The sequence below is a fragment of the Mustelus asterias genome, chromosome 15 (assembly GCF_964213995.1).
Source record: "Mustelus asterias chromosome 15, sMusAst1.hap1.1, whole genome shotgun sequence".
Lineage (NCBI taxonomy): Eukaryota > Metazoa > Chordata > Chondrichthyes > Carcharhiniformes > Triakidae > Mustelus > Mustelus asterias.
Window position 1 is genome coordinate 42,956,135 of NC_135815.1, and position 15,772 is coordinate 42,971,906.

At 41.8% G+C, this 15,772-nt stretch overlaps 1 protein-coding gene across 4 annotated transcripts; it reads left to right on the forward strand.

Annotated features, from left to right (window-relative positions):
• The first annotated feature begins 870 nt into the window (after window positions 1-870).
• Window positions 871-6,512, forward strand: hlx1 (H2.0-like homeo box 1 (Drosophila)). Of its 4 annotated transcripts, none has more exons than XM_078230564.1 (4): window positions 871-1,527; window positions 1,988-2,152; window positions 2,776-2,963; window positions 3,459-4,541. In XM_078230564.1, the coding sequence occupies exons 1-4, from the start codon at window positions 930-932 to the stop codon at window positions 3,783-3,785; spliced, it is 1,278 nt and encodes a 425-aa protein (XP_078086690.1). In that variant the 5' UTR covers window positions 871-929; the 3' UTR covers window positions 3,786-4,541. The 4 variants fall into 4 exon arrangements, with proteins under 4 accessions (XP_078086690.1, XP_078086689.1, XP_078086688.1 ...); XM_078230563.1 differs by having other exon boundaries at window positions 914-1,527; window positions 1,988-2,086; window positions 2,779-2,963; XM_078230562.1 differs by having other exon boundaries at window positions 923-1,527; window positions 1,988-2,086; window positions 3,459-6,512.
• Window positions 6,513-15,772: the final 9,260 nt, after the last annotated feature.

Consider the following 15,772-nt stretch of genomic DNA (forward strand, 5'->3'; position numbering starts at 1 on the left):
GTTATGACATTTTTATGAGGTTGCATTCTCGCATAGTCCAATCCAAATGCAGCAAAGCCTCTGTGATATGAATACTTCAGGTTGAAGTGGGATTTGAAGCTGACTTGTGGTATTTTCTGAACAACTTTCGACTCATCCCCCCTCCTCTGCAGACCCCCGTTACTGAGCTACAGCTCCATAGATACCGGGTGCCTCACCCAAATTTATATTAGTTGGAAGCATAAAACTATTTCGTTATCCAGTTGAATGTGATCGGGTGCTCCTGTTTCTTCCCTCACTCCAAAGGTGTACGGGTCAGGTGGATTGGCCATGCTAGATTGACCATTGGTGTCAGGGGGATTAGCAAGGTAAATACGTGGGGTTACAGGGATAGGGCCTGGGTGGGATTGTTGTCGGTGCAGGCTCGATGGGCCGCACTGTAGGGATTCTATGATTCTATGCAGTTATCCTTATAAAAAGAAAAGAGAATGTACAGCTTGACATCAATGTAAATTAAATTTAGACGCTTCTTTTTTTAAATCTTTGAACTGTTGGCTAATTCCGAGGTTCGTTAAAGCCACACAGGTCTACAGAAGTTGCATCAAAATAAACCTCAGCAATAGTCAAGATGAAAAGGCGGAATCGCAAATGGACGGGACATTCGGCAGGGTTGACATCAAAGATTTTTAATCACGGGGACCTATTGCAAACATTGACTCCCCACTACCATTGTTGCAGTTGCTTATGTCAAAAATACCCTGGAAATAATGTTGCTTCCAGCTTTTCAAGTCTGCTGGATTTCCTCAACCACAGCTGCATTGCTGGAGGAGGGGCCAACAGCTGCAGGGCTCTCGCTGCCATTGGCTGCGCCGGCAGGACGCGGAGCCAATCAGAGTTGAAGAGTGGCAACTTCTTCCCAAGCCTACTTGAACTCTCTGCCAAATGTGCAGATGAGTTTTAGGAAAGTTTTCTCCTTTGCAAAGTCAAGTCCCCCTCCTCCCCCCCACCCACCCCGCCCCCAAGTCTATTTCAGATCATATCTTTCACATTTCCATCCTAATTGTTATTTCCAAAAGGGACAGAAGGAGGATTGCACAATGTACACCACAGGACTAGCTCCATATTACGCCAGTAATTTCAGCCTCTGGTCTGCCTATTGCTCGAATGGCTTCTTGGATTCGGTGAAGAAACCTTCGTTTTGCATCGCGGACATCCTGCATCTCAGCGACACGGAGAACATGCCGAGTGGCCCGCCGCCTCTGCCCGGAGCGGCTCATCTGAGCGGCCCCCACGCCCTGCAGCCGGCCGCCGGCTCCCCGGTGCGCCCGACGCCCGTGGCCCCCGGCGGCTTCACGCCCAGACTTTCTCCGGCCTCTCCTTACCAGCGAGCGCCGGCCATCTGCACTTCCTCTTCGGCCAGGATTCACCTCGCCGCCGGCTCGGGGCAGCAGCTGCCCGCCCCCTCCAGCAAAGACCTCAAATTCGGCATCGACCGCATCCTCTCCACCGACTTCGATTTTAAAATCAAAGAGTGCAGCAGCTTGCGAGGTAAGAGCGTCCGCCCTCACCTTGAACACCAGTAGGAACCCCTCAGCAAAGTGGCAAGTTTAAAAGCAGCAAGCACTGGCTGCTATGAAATTGATGGGGGAAGCAGTTTGCTTTCTGGGCGGGTGATGGGATCACATTTTAATGTCTGTCTGAGGAGGTGGGAGGGTGGGGTGGTGGGGGGGGGGGGGTGGATCATGAGGGACACAAGAGCTGAAATGTACAATTAATATCTGTGACATTTACTCTGCCCGGGTATAATGCTCCCGGTTTCTCTAAGTGCAGATCTCGGTTTCTCCCTCGTGTTCAGGCTTTAGATGCTTTCACAGACTGACATTTTGGCCCGGTGACTTGTTTTGAGAATTGGCCAGGCTGAATTGCAAATGGATGTTATTTTTTCCCCCAGACAGCAGCAAAGCTAACGTCCCCCACTCCCTCCCTTCTTCTCCCTTTCCCACTGCAGATCTGACCTCGCTGATGGGCACGGGTCGCCAGGCTGGAGTCCACCTCTCCGTGCAGAGCTCCGCTAGCCAGTTCTTTGCCTCCCTGGACCCCGGACTTGGTGAGCCTTCCTCAGTTTTGAACTCCAGAACCTCGTCCCAGCACCATTATCAGGACTCTTTTCCAGGTTAATAGTCTTAATTCGCCAATTTTCGCCAGAAAGAGAGAGAAAATAAAAGTAATCTGCCTCAACGTGTTCGTGACAGTATTCCAATATTGGAAGGCGATCATTTCACTAAACGCGTATTTAATCTCAGGGAAACAATTCTCCGGTGCACGGTAAATTGTCACCACTCGGCCAAATCAAGATCTTTCGAACTCCATGTATCACATTTATTATATCAAATTGCACGATTTTAAACCCCCAACAAAACAATGATCCCATATCTATATTCTGTATTGATTTAAACAGTCGGATAATATCTAAAAAGGGTCCAAATTCGGCCAAGTTGCCCTAGATATATTATGGAGACCATCCAGGAGCAGCGCTTTTTATAATTTGCTCTATTGGAACTGTCAAACCTCAATGTATTTCTCATTAATGCCAGTCAGGACATGGACAGGAAAGGACACTTTACAACCCAACAGTTGAAAAAGGCATGTGGTTTATAATTATTGACACATAGGGACACTTAAGTCATATTAGGCATCACATTGGAAGCGCATATTTTTTTCTCTGTGAAACATTTGCAGAACCTCTTGCCGACATTAACACTGATGGCGCTTTTTTTAAACATTCTTTTTAACTAGCAGGGCCTTACGCCGTTCTAACGAAAGACACCATGCCCCAGACGTACAAACGGAAACGCTCCTGGTCCAGGGCCGTCTTCTCCAACCTGCAGAGAAAGGGACTGGAAAAAAGATTTGAGATTCAGAAATATGTGACCAAACCTGACCGGAAGCAGCTGGCCGCGATGCTGGGCTTGACTGACGCGCAGGTTAGTGCTTCAAATGTGATTGTCTACAATGTCCTGTCACACTGGAAGCACAGTGAGAATTTGGAGAGGTTGGTTTATAATTGTGTGACAATTCGTTGCAAAACCATACAACGGGAAGGATGGGGGATTTAAAAATAAGCAGCAGAGTAAGAAGCGAGGCAGGGGACGGTGAGCCCCTGTGTAATGCACTCGCTTTAATTATTAATAGCACGCGGTATTATTCATATGAAGGAAGGTGCAAAGTGGCTCTGCTGAAACTGTTGAAGTGTGACCACCACACAGCTTTAATGGGAGTTGTTAAAAACTTGGAGCAGAGAGGAAGTGGTAACTTGCGGAAAATCAGGGCTGCAGTTTGTAATACTGTTCTGTGTGAGTCAAGGAGCTGAAATGTTCACGCAGCCACGTCTGGGACTGAGGAAAGGGTCGGACTCTCTTTTTTTAAAAAAATCAATTATTATATTATTAAAGTTGTGGGATTTGTCCTTCTCTCGCTAGGTGAAAGTATGGTTTCAGAACAGGCGGATGAAGTGGAGGCATTCGAAGGAAGCCCAGGCCCAGAAAGAGAAAGAGAAGGAGCAATTGGAGAAAGCCGCGTCTCTCGAGGGAGAACAGCGAGTGAGAGAGAGCCAGAGTGACAGTGAGAAAAGTGACTCCGAATTGACTGACATTAACGAGAAGGACATTGAGGTGAACGAGTGCCCCGACCACAAGGCCACCGTCATCAGAGCGGGGCTCGCCTCTTTAAGTACTGCAGTGTTGAAGCAAAGTGTCTCACCGGCTGCACCAAGTGCCCCAGCATCTCCGTTGCAAATTGTGCTATAAATGTGACATAATTTTAACTCACCCCCTCCTAATAGGATTACCACGAGGTGAAGGACGTTTTTTTTTCAGAAGAAAGGAGTAAATTATATTGTTGCGAAAGGAAGATGAGACATAAATCGTTCTCTCAGCTTCCTCCCTGTAAATTGCAAATATGTAAATACAGCGTTCGTCAGGAGAAATCACGGACTTGTTTAAAAAAACTTTTAGAGGTGAATGTTTTTTTGTATGATAGGTTTTAATGTTTTCACATTGATTTCCACGTGCTTGCTGTATACCCAGCTGGATTATTAGAAGCAGCCGATTTATGCATATTACTTGCGACAAAAGGTTTTCAGCACCTCTGTGTGCGCTCTCATTGTGTAATAACATTCAGAATAACCTCCGTCTGCTCTTACCAAGTCTACTCACTTAACGATAGCCAATATTTCATTCTAATGCCAGTTGATTCGAAAGATTGCACTGATGGTAACTGCAGCCAATAAAATGGGTATACTGTTTTAAGGACCCTTTGTTGTACTTGTTGGCGACCTCTTTTACCACTTTCTGTCTCTGCAACTATGCCCCGAGTAACACTAAACCAGAGATCAAAGTAGTGAATTTGGGGAACTGTATTAAATACTTTCCAACATATTTATTCTCGTTCTTTGGAGAATGATTATTGTTCCTTAATCGCGTTTGTCTTGTTAGGAAACAACGTTTCCAAGTATCCAATTAACGATATTTAATTGTACTAAATTCATAATTATTTTAACAGCTTATATTTTCCAGTCTATTTTTGTATCAGAATAAATTACTTGAATGTCTAATGTAAAGATACCCCCTCCCTCCCTCTCCAAAGAGATTATTTGTTGGGATTGTGGATGGAAAACAGGGAAAGCTGGCCACGGACTTTTAATACTTTTAAATATTTGTTCGTTAACAAGTCAATTTTAATAATGACCGCGCTCGAAATTGCAGAGTTGCCAAACAAATCTCTGGTCTTTTCTACCGGTGTACACGATCCATTAAAAAGGTACATAGTTACCCAGTTATAATTAGCTGCTTACTGAGAGAGGCGTTAATACGGTATAAATATGTTTCTATTATAACAAACAGTTACTTAAAAACACCGAGTGTGTGTTCTTTCTCTGTAACCCGCCTCTGATAGGCTTGTCACTGGGCTGTTTATTAACTGGCCCCCCGTGCCAGGCGGCCATGTGGCTCCAGGGATCGGCTGCAAGGGACTGCAGCCCGGTGCCACACATAGCAATTGAGTTCTGACCTCCGCACTCCCTCTCTGCACTCTTCGCGCGCGTCTCCCACTCTCGTAAAGCACACCAACAGCGGGGTGTTGATTGTTAGATTTTAACCAAACCCACACATCTCGGGTATTATATGGTGGGGGTCAAAAATCACAAAAAAGATAGTCAGGAACCCATTTCCCGAGTTCCAGCGCTTCTTTAGCTAAATGTCAGATGCAATGTTTGTAATTTTGTTTAACCTCACTTTTAATAACCAAATAGCGACAAAAGGCGAGTTTAGCCCGATTAATGGCGGGGATTACAGACAGGAACAGTGCAATTTCACTCCATCACTCCATCATATGTTTCAACATTACTCAATCTAATTAGAAAAGTTTTTGGAAGGTCAGTTCCCAGTAAATGTGCTAGTAAACTGAACTTTGGCTAGTTGGCAGTTTTGGATGGCCGCCAATGTAGGGCTGATCTGACGTATCGTTGACAGAAGACAGCAAGGTTTGGAACTGTGAATGTGAAACCAGATTGAATCCCGCTTTCTTCACCTACTTACGCCTGACTTTGAACATTTCCTAAATGAAATGCACTGAATGATTCCTTTTTTAAAAATAAGATCTCCGGGCATGATCTTTAGTTTCTAACAGTCTGAATATAAAATGCCTCAATCCACTCTCCGGTTTGGGGCCTGCAGATCTGTTGCTGCTGTTTTCAAGTGAGTGAAACGCCTCGAGTGAGACTTATTCCGCTCTTTTTGAAAAGGTGAGAGAGAACATAAACAAGCTTAAATGGAGCCCTGTTCATTTGAGTAGAGAGTTATTGCAATGTATCTTACACTTTAAAGCATATATGGTGAGCCTTGTTTTAAATGAGGGTCACATTCAAAATACTGTAACCTTAATGGCGAGACCCTGTGAAGGTGATAAGGAGGTAGGCTAATGATCTGGACCGTCAATACCGATCCAAGTCTGTCTGCATAGGACCGCACAGTTATTATTTTTCCAGTGGGCGAGAATGCGACATTACACAGATACTGGAAAATTAAATAAGTTTAAAATTGCAAGGTATCTGTGCTTTTAAAATAAAGGCTTGAGGTTAACTGTTATTGTGCATAAACACAACTCTGAGGCGTTAACCAGTCTTCCAGATGTATTACTATTTTCAACGGCAGCAATGAAATGGCCATTTTATACGTAAATTGAAGCAAAGCAAGTTTTGAGGCAAAATACAGCCTTAACCTGAGCGCAAAATACAACCTTAACCTGTTGGCCAGAGCGCACTGCCATATTTAATACTGCCACATTTACCCCCAGGGCCAATTTAACTTGTTCTTTTATCGGGGCAGCGACAAGTGATGGAATTGGCCTGGTTTTGATAGTATACAGATTTTGTTTAGTTTTGTGAGTAATTCCTACACAGAAACGATGCGCGAGGAAATTGAAGGATTGCGAGCACACTAAAATAAATGCTTGTCAACACATTTGTTGTTACTTGCACAAACATGTCAACTTTCGTTTATCCATGTTAAACCGTTAGATGCGTTCACATTTGTTGACCTTCCTCAATGTGGTCACAATAAACATTAGTCATGGAGTTAGTCTTCTTTACGTGCTTGTATAGTCTGAAGGCAGAAACGCCAGCTCAAGCGGAAGATTGTTTTCTGTTGTGGAAAATGCAATAGACGTTTTCAAAGTTAGGGGGAAATCGCATAACTCCTCCCCCACACCTGCCACTACTTCCTACTGAATGGTCTGCCTTCCCAGGAATTCTCCAGTCACTGGGCTATCCGACAGTCAGATGTGAAGTATAGTACTGTAGTTAGATTGTCATCTGTAATGGCCGTTACCTGCCCGCTGGCATGGATTCGCACAAAACGTACCGATTAAAAATCTGCTCTGAAGTCTTCCACCTGGAAGTTGAGAGTTCTGACGCACTGGAGCAAAAAGAACAACGCTTCAAGATGCGAAGAAATTCTTTCCACAGTGGACTGCCCCTGGTAAACCCCCCTGGACTGGCTGGCGTCCACCAAGACAGATTGTTACATCTATAATGTCAACTTTTGCTTCTCACAGTAAATAAACGACCTTATTATTGCCGTTCGACGCTCATCAGAACTAATGACCGTTTACACTAAATCTTTATTCACATTTTAAAATAAACACCAATTTATTAAAATTAAATAAACTCCCAGCTGATGTTTTGGCAAGCCAAACCTGTTATCAGGATTCTCCTAACTAACTGAAGTATGATTGACTGTGAGGAACATTAAAGACTCATTTGAAACCCGGCTTCAATATCTAGTGGTGTAAAGCGACTGAGATTAAATATATACATAGCTGGCGACTCTAAATGAATGGAAAGAACCGAATTAAATATACACATGCGACCATTTCCATTAAACTACAATATAATGCATGGGCTACTGGACCCGTGTCTGTTCAAAGCTCCATTCAAATACACTTCCCAGTTAACAGAATGTCAGTAACTTGACTGTACTTGTCAAACGTTTGTTTACAACGCCGTAAGTATTGTATCCAACCAAGCCGCACAACTACTTGTCTTCCATCTTTTTCAGAGCTGTCGTTTTCAAGGTTGATAGGGAATTACTTTAGAATGTAGCGCTGGGATGAATAATGCAGAAAGTTTATGGTATTTGCTACCAAATAAACCTGTTGGACTTTAACCTGGTGGTGTGAGACTTCTTACTGTGTTCACCCCAGTCCAACGCCGGCATCTCCACATCATGAATAATGCCGACATGTGGAGATGCCGGCGTTGGACTGGGGTGAACACAGTAAGAAGTCTCACACCAGGTTAAAGTCCAACAGGTTTATTTGGTAGTAAAAGCCACTAGCTTTCGGAGCGCTGCTCCTTCGTCAGGTAAGTGAGAGTTCTGTTCACAAACAGGGCATATAAAGACACAAACTCAATTTACAAAATAATTTACAAAATAATGCATAGCTTAACCTCTCTCGTCCCCACGAAGGTATTGCAGAGACATTTAAAATGAAGTGAACTGCTCCACACCATAACACTTCTGGAGATTTACAACCTAATAACACCTTACAAAGAATAAGTTTTAACCGGAACATAAAAAGTAAAAATCAACACCATTAAGGGAATAATGGGATTCCACTGGTCTATTTATGTTGCAGTTCAAACATTTTCCAGATTATCGGGGATTGGTGGATTGAGGCAGCTGTACACTGGTATATTACTGACAGCAATCATTTATATAAGCCGAATAACAAACATGACCCTCCAGCATGCACGTTTAAATTGGAACGATTTTAAGTGCAGCACGATTTCTAAATAATGATTATTGGTGCTTTATTTTTTAAAGTACACAGCAACAATAACAGGCTGGTATATATGAAAAAATAAATGTGACCAATCGACCACTTAAACATTTAATTTCAAAGTAATAGATTCTATTATTATTAAGGGATTTTCACAGTAACTTCATTGCAGTGTTAATGTAAGCCTACTTGTGACACTAATAAATAAACTTTAAAACTTTATTATTTGATCGACGTAAAATTTACTTAGGTGATTGGGGCATTTTGCTGGTACCTCCATAGATCAGCGTATGCCAGGGTGGTTGGCGGTTTTCTAGGATGATGCAAAGGTATTTGGATCCAGCTATAAACATGCAATTAACTTGCTGAGCTTGCCTCGGCATTGGGCTATAAACAAATTGTCATTGCAAAGGCCGCCAACCCCTGGTCGTGCGGCAGAGAGGTTCTCGTTTGATTGATGTGTTGCCCTCCCCCGCACTGGACACAAACAAACGGAGCTCTCGGCTCTCGAAGAAAGTGGACTCTTCCCTAAACATCTCTGAACACTAGGATGGAAAAGAGCTGGGGAGTTTCACAAGCTGGTGGCTGGTAATCATCCTAATGAGCTCCATTAAGCTGATTATTGATCTCTGGGTCTTTCCGTGAGGTCCCAGTTAAAAGGCGAAGGGGGGTCTCATGTGGAGATGACAGTGAGTGCGACCACCTGGCTGCTCCGAGAATGCACATCATTGACTCCAGTCCACTAATTAGAGTTTTATGGGTCAGATGGCGGGATTAGACCAACTTTTCTTTAAAAGTGGGAACCAGTTTAGAGAAAAAAAACGATTGGACTGCCATCAATACACATTAAAACCACATTATTTTACATCGGATATCTCATTGCATACTTCATCATAGGAAATCTCACACAATGACCATTGAGTTGGATTAATTTTGATATTAGTTTTATAGCGATTTCAGAAAGAACATGCAATGATAGACACAATATTCAGCCCTCTGAAAACATGTGCAGATAGAGTGATGCATTGACGCAGTGTCCTAATTATAAAACAGAAAACATATCCGCGATTGCAAATGTCATCGTTTCCTTCATGGGATTAAAGAATTAATCTCACCAGGCCTATCAATCCCACAGAACTCGTTTTTGCTTGATAAAGAGTGTCCTCATAGAAACGGTGACCGTGTTGCGTGAGAGGCAATTTTAAAGCCGTCCCTGGAGGCCTGGAATTCAAAAATCTGTTTTGAAAAAAAAAACGTATTTCTGATAAGCATCTCTGACCCATGTGTTAAAGCTCTGAAATACGCTGCTCGCTGGCACATTGCAACTATTTAGGTACTTCATAACTCAATAATTCACGTCAGTATTTAAACATATCCTAGGATTGACATATTTTGGCATTATTTTCCTTCGTGTTTTCCAAAACTCAATTCGCAGCCAGTGCCGACATGCGCAGTTAATTAGGGTATTTCCGTAATCTCATTATCGGACATTTAAAAAGTTTCAGAAATCAGTTAATTTATGATCTGACTGTGCTCGAAATCACAACTCTAGCAATCCCAACCCCTCATAGCGTCCAGCTGCTGCGAACCTTTCCCCTTGTCTTCTTCTGTTTCATAAAAATAATGAGCGGCATTGATTTGAGGCTATTCACAATGCGCATGTTTGCCTATATATTCACACAAAATATGTTCATATCAAGACCCATTTTTTTCTGAAAGCTAAAAAAAATTGCTGGAAATCTCAAGTGAAAGCCGCGATGGTGGAAAGGCAACAGCAGCGCCAAAAGGAGAAAAATCGGCCAGTGTTGCGGATTTGATCCTTGGTATTCCATCCAAGATTCACAACTGACATTTTGAACTAAACGCTTTCTTTCCGAGACAAAATAACGTTTTCAACGTGGATGCTTTGGGTTGCCAAAGCACATTACATCTTAGTGCTAATAAGCATTTACTTTGTTATTTAAAAAAAGTAATATTTTAACCGCGTTTGTGTCACATGAACAATGTAATCTGGAATTGGAATCGTCTGGTTTATAGTGTCAATAATGAGTGCATTTAATTTTGCAAAGCATATCTTTTCTGTGCTGGCTCTGTTTTATATCTATTGGAACATTTGCTTTAAAACAGGTTCATAGTTTATTTACACAGAGTTTACTGTCTCTTTCGCTGCCTTAATCACTGTTGTAAAGTTTGTCCGCAGATATAATAATAAGAAGGTGGTTTATTTAGTTTAGAACGTTTCTATAATCAATAAAAGTTCTTTGTTATCAAACAGCACATTTACTACTAAATTTTATTGCCTGTCTTTTGGATTAACTAAGAGACATTAGTGCACCATAAATGGAATGACTTTTGATTCCTAGCAGCCGGGAAGATATACTTGGATTCATGAAATACAGCCATCCATTATACTGCTGATATCTGGAGCCAGAATATATATACAGACTATAAATTTCACTAGCTCTGCAGTACAGTACTTAAAGGCATTACATCTCAACCGCTAACATTCTTTACATAAACGGCTAAAAGGGATTACATTAGAATGCCTATGAAAGAAGTTGTTGAACCAAAGAGGTTCGTGTTGTAATTCATCAGCTGGATATGACTCTGATATTCAACAAATGGGTTCTGTAAAGAGCCACGGCCCCGACAAGGTGACATCGTTATACTGTCCTAATGATGCATCGGTTCGTGCAACGTTTAATTCATCGAATGCTTCCTCAGGCATTAGAGAGACTCGATGGGGAATGTTTTGGCTGGGTGGAAACTCTCTAATGCTAAATAACCTTTCTCCCCCTCCCTTCTGGAAGAGTATTTCACAGCAGAGTAAACTCAAGTCAAGGCGGAGCATAATGGATTCAGCAGTAAAGGGGGTGGGGGGATTAGTCATTTATCTATCACTAAGTAATATTGTGCAGGCTTTAGAATTTAAACAAAACCAACAAATATGTTTTAATAGCTTGAATCGTTAAAAGCACACGATCACATGTACTGTGGGGAATGTGAATGCATCATTTTAATTCGATGCGTGCTTACCTTATCTGTGAATGAATAAAAGTGATACATAATGGTTACAGCGATAAACAATGAGAGGCAAACGCACACGCAGTATGCATAGTCTCACGAACACTCCCTTTTTACACATCTTCACCCTGGGTAATGGATAGGACATTTCACCCTGGTATTTTCCATGGCTGAAGTTGAAGGGTCGGGCCTAATGTAACTGCAATTTTCTTTAACAAACCACGGTTTTGGGAATCCTTGAAAAGTCATCTGTGTAGATCATGATTCAAGCACAGGCTGTATTTACTCGGATCCTTTAATTCTTGGCAGACACGGTGTTGTCGGCAGGGAATCAGCTAACCATTTCATAGTAGCTTACAAAAAGTCAGCACACTTTTAGAATCAATTTGCTGGTTGCGGTACCATGAAACTATAATTGTAAGGACTGATAGCTTTACCGTTACCAAAATATTTCCAAAAGACAGTTTCATTTAATATTCTCTACTACTGACAGACTGTAGTGTCCGAATTCTCAGATAATGAGATTAGCACGAAAGCCTAATAAATATGACAAAACGCGGAATGTGCGAGAAGTTACATTTATTTAGTCATTGTATAAACAATGCAATAATATTATGATACATTTGTCTTGTGGTTAAAATAACAACAGAAACATTTGTCTCCAATTGCTTATGGCAACCGAATTAAAATATGGCGGGGGGGGGGGGGGGAGGGTGAATAAATAATCGCATGTTTCCCTTTCAATCCGTTGCACAATAACTGGTTACCATGTATAATTGCAGAGAAATTGACATTTTAGATATTTGCTGACAATTTGCTGTAATTACTTAGCAAACTGCAGTAAAAAATTCAGAAATTCCATTTTGAGAATTAGGTGCAGCTGTAGTGAGCTAACAGTTTCTTTTTTAATGTTTAAAAACTCTATCCTTAAAGTTACAAAGCCAATACTCAGAGTAGACCGGGTAAACCCAAATTCAAAACCCAATTGAATCCAATTCATGGTCCCCACAAGGGAGACAATCAAGATCCAAGCTGACAAGATAAGGCATTGCACCCCATCCTGGGCTTGATCTAACGTTTGATCTTAGCCAAAAGGCCGAAATGATCTAACAGTCGCCTACAAACTAGTTTCTGTTAAACGGTCCACTTGCACCATTGTAATGAAGGTCGAAGCTGTGAGTACATGTTGAAGCACATATTAAGGGGTGTGTTGGACGAACTAATGCTCACCACTTTAATACAATGCCAACGTGTTTACTTGAAGAATGGCTTTCTGCAGACACACAACCGCAGTGTGCAAATATTTTATTATGTATTATATATTTTATTACAACCTGGTGATACATTAAACCATTCGTTTAAGAAGCAGGGACAAGCAAGCTTCCTTGTCCTATTCAATTCGATAGGAAAAATGGCAAAAACTAGGTATTAGCCAGTAAATCATCTGCTGTCTGAAATAAGCTGATGATACAGAAATGGTATGGCATTTAACTTATTAAGGATCGCGAGCAGTCTGTTAAATCAATCAGTGTCTGTCAGCCACGTCATTTTATTTCTGAACAAGGAGACCATAAAGCCTGACTGGTGCTTTTAATGGCCGGGTTAGGAAGTGAATGCAACTGTTTGGTGTCACCCCGTTACAGCAACAACAAGGCTCTCCTTTTTTTTGGGGGGGGGAGGGGGAGGGGGAGAAGGCGAGGAGCCAGAAGGGTGCAGAACTCAGAGCGTCCTCTCCCATTGTCCAGGCAAAGTGATCGGTTTAAACCCTCTCAGTGAGATCTCAATCGATCCGAATTACAGGACGTAAATTAAAACATGATTTATTTTGACATTAAGACTGCAGTCATAAAAAGCTGTCTGATCCAGGCTGTGGGAAAATAATATCTTTGATTGAGGTCCCCCCGAAGACTGGTAGGTTTTCCCTCTTCTGTCGTGAACAGTATGGGCTTTCCTGTTCTCCGGAAAGAGGGGATCCTCTCGAGAAATACAACTTTCCGCTCTGCAGATGCAGCTTGGATTTCACTTTACAATCTTCTAATAACCGCCGGTTTTAAAATCCGCGACCATTCAGCGCACTAAGTAAACAGATCAGCTTCATTGTGATGCTGGAGATTTCTTTTCAATGTTAGGGAGAAGTTATTTATTACGCCGAGTGAAAGTCGTTATCGTTTGGCCCGCTTTTGGTTCGATTTCCTCACTCACTCCAGCGAAAAACAACTCCCCATGTTAGGGGTCATTCAACATTTGTACAAGAATGTTGACAGTACTCGCTTTCCCAGAGGGGGGAAAAAGACAGACAAAAATGTAATAATCATTTTTTTTTGATCTGCGTTGCCTTAAGTTGATATCTAAAAAGATGTTAAGTGTCAGTGGTTCGAATCTACTGGCGTCCCGTCAATTATTTTAAGAAATCTCGTCAACAAATTGAAGGACCTCGTCTATATCTTTAATCCTGAAACTTGTTTGTAAACTGATGAAGCATTAAACCATTCGTTTAGGAACGGCTGAAGTTCTCGCTAGACAATGATTACATTTCAACGCCAGTCTCTTTCCAAAATAAAAATCACCTGTTTTGACTGAAGTTGGCTCTAACTCGGGGATTTCCGAGCAACAGAGGACAAAATAACCCCCCCCCCCCCCACCCCCCACCCAAAACACCTCAAGTGCCCTCACTATTCGCCAGGAGTTTTATGTGCACTGTCTAACAGAGACTCTGTGACTCTGCACACCAGAACGATGCTGCTTACTGACAAAATCGCTGCCGTAGGTGCTAAGTTTCCATAACCTTTATTGGTTTATTTACTTGAAAACTTTTACAAAGGGTTTTAATCCCACCAAGTTTTTTTTTCGTTTGCGCGTGACGATTGAACTGATATCTCGATAACTTCCATTTGAACCAATGGGGCGAAGGTTATTCATTCTTCGTTTATTCGCTTTTAGATCAAAGAATCATTCCACTTCCCTTGTTTAATAATAACTGCATTGTATATATTTATTTCACTTTCCTGTCTACGTGCAAGAAGTCGATTATTGCCCCTGGTCTGCTTCCCAGTCTCCTTTAGCTGGACTCGCCGTTCAGTCACTGAAGTCGCTTTACTCCCTCAAACCGCACATTTTAATAACTGTTACATTGGCAGAACAGTATAGAAAATAAAACCTCTCTCAAATGCACTGGCGTATAAATGAACGAGAATGGAAATGGCAGAGGTCTTGGGCAGAGGATGTTGGTGAAAAGTGTAACTGTAATGATTGATCGTTCTGGGTTTGTGTGCACATTCATCCGCATGCACACTGCACATTCATGACTAGATGATGCGTTCTTGTCATTCTGAAATAGGGCCTGGTTTCATTTTATACTAAACATTAAATTGTTGTTATAAAACAATTTCTTTCTTTGTAAAATTCTGTACTTTCTGCATACCAGTTTCCATTTCATTTTTCTTCAAAACGTTGAATAGTGTGTAGCAATGGACAGGGTTTCAGGGTTCTGTTGTAACCGAAAATTTCTAACAAACTACCATCACCCCGAGTGCTTAACTTTACATTTGCAATGGAAACGAGAGCTTGCTAGCAGACCCTGAATTCGATTGGTTTTTAAAAGGCTTTACAGAGGCAGGTGTCATTTTTCCATCATTTCGTTCTACTGAACAGATCTGATCCCCCAACCCACCCCAAAATGGCCAGATGTTTTGATAGCCCGCTCGGAATAAATATTACCCTATTGACAGGGTAAAATGGCGGATACAAATGGGTGACAGTGAGGCCCTAGACACTACTATGTTGTTACTATCTGCCATCACTTAAATATAAACGCAAGTCTGTAATACAGAACTGTAAATACATCAACAATAGCAGTTTGTTGCTAAACTTAAGCAGAGGTGGTGGACATTTACCCATGTGCCGAAATCACAGCATTGTGGCTCTGTATGCCCTATATGATGCGAATTTCATTGACGGTAAGTAGTTTTGATGCCGATTTCAATCAGAGATGGCTTTCTGCTTTAAGAAATGTCCTCAACAGTAATATTAAACCAATTAGGAAAACCGTTTTTACAAGCTGGTATTCTTTAATTTTAATGACATTTTCGTGGCTCAAAACAGTTTCCGTATTCCTTGAAGGTTTAACTGAAATAATTTGAAGTGTTTCGAACCTTTCATTCTGTTAAAGGAACACTGACGCTCGTATGGACGTCCATTCACTCGTTCTGATTGTCCATGTCCCACCAAAATTGCCAAACCAGTTAATGCTCAGTTTTTCCGAAATAACAACCTGTCAGGATAGAACTCACTCCATTCTGTGCGCGTTGACTTTTGAATTGTCGGTTGTGTGATTAAGTGCAAACGGCCATTAAAACAGTCAGTTATCCTGGCGAGATAATTACTTCACTAATTACTTTGGCGCAGCACTTCGGAAGTTTTGAAATAAAAGCAA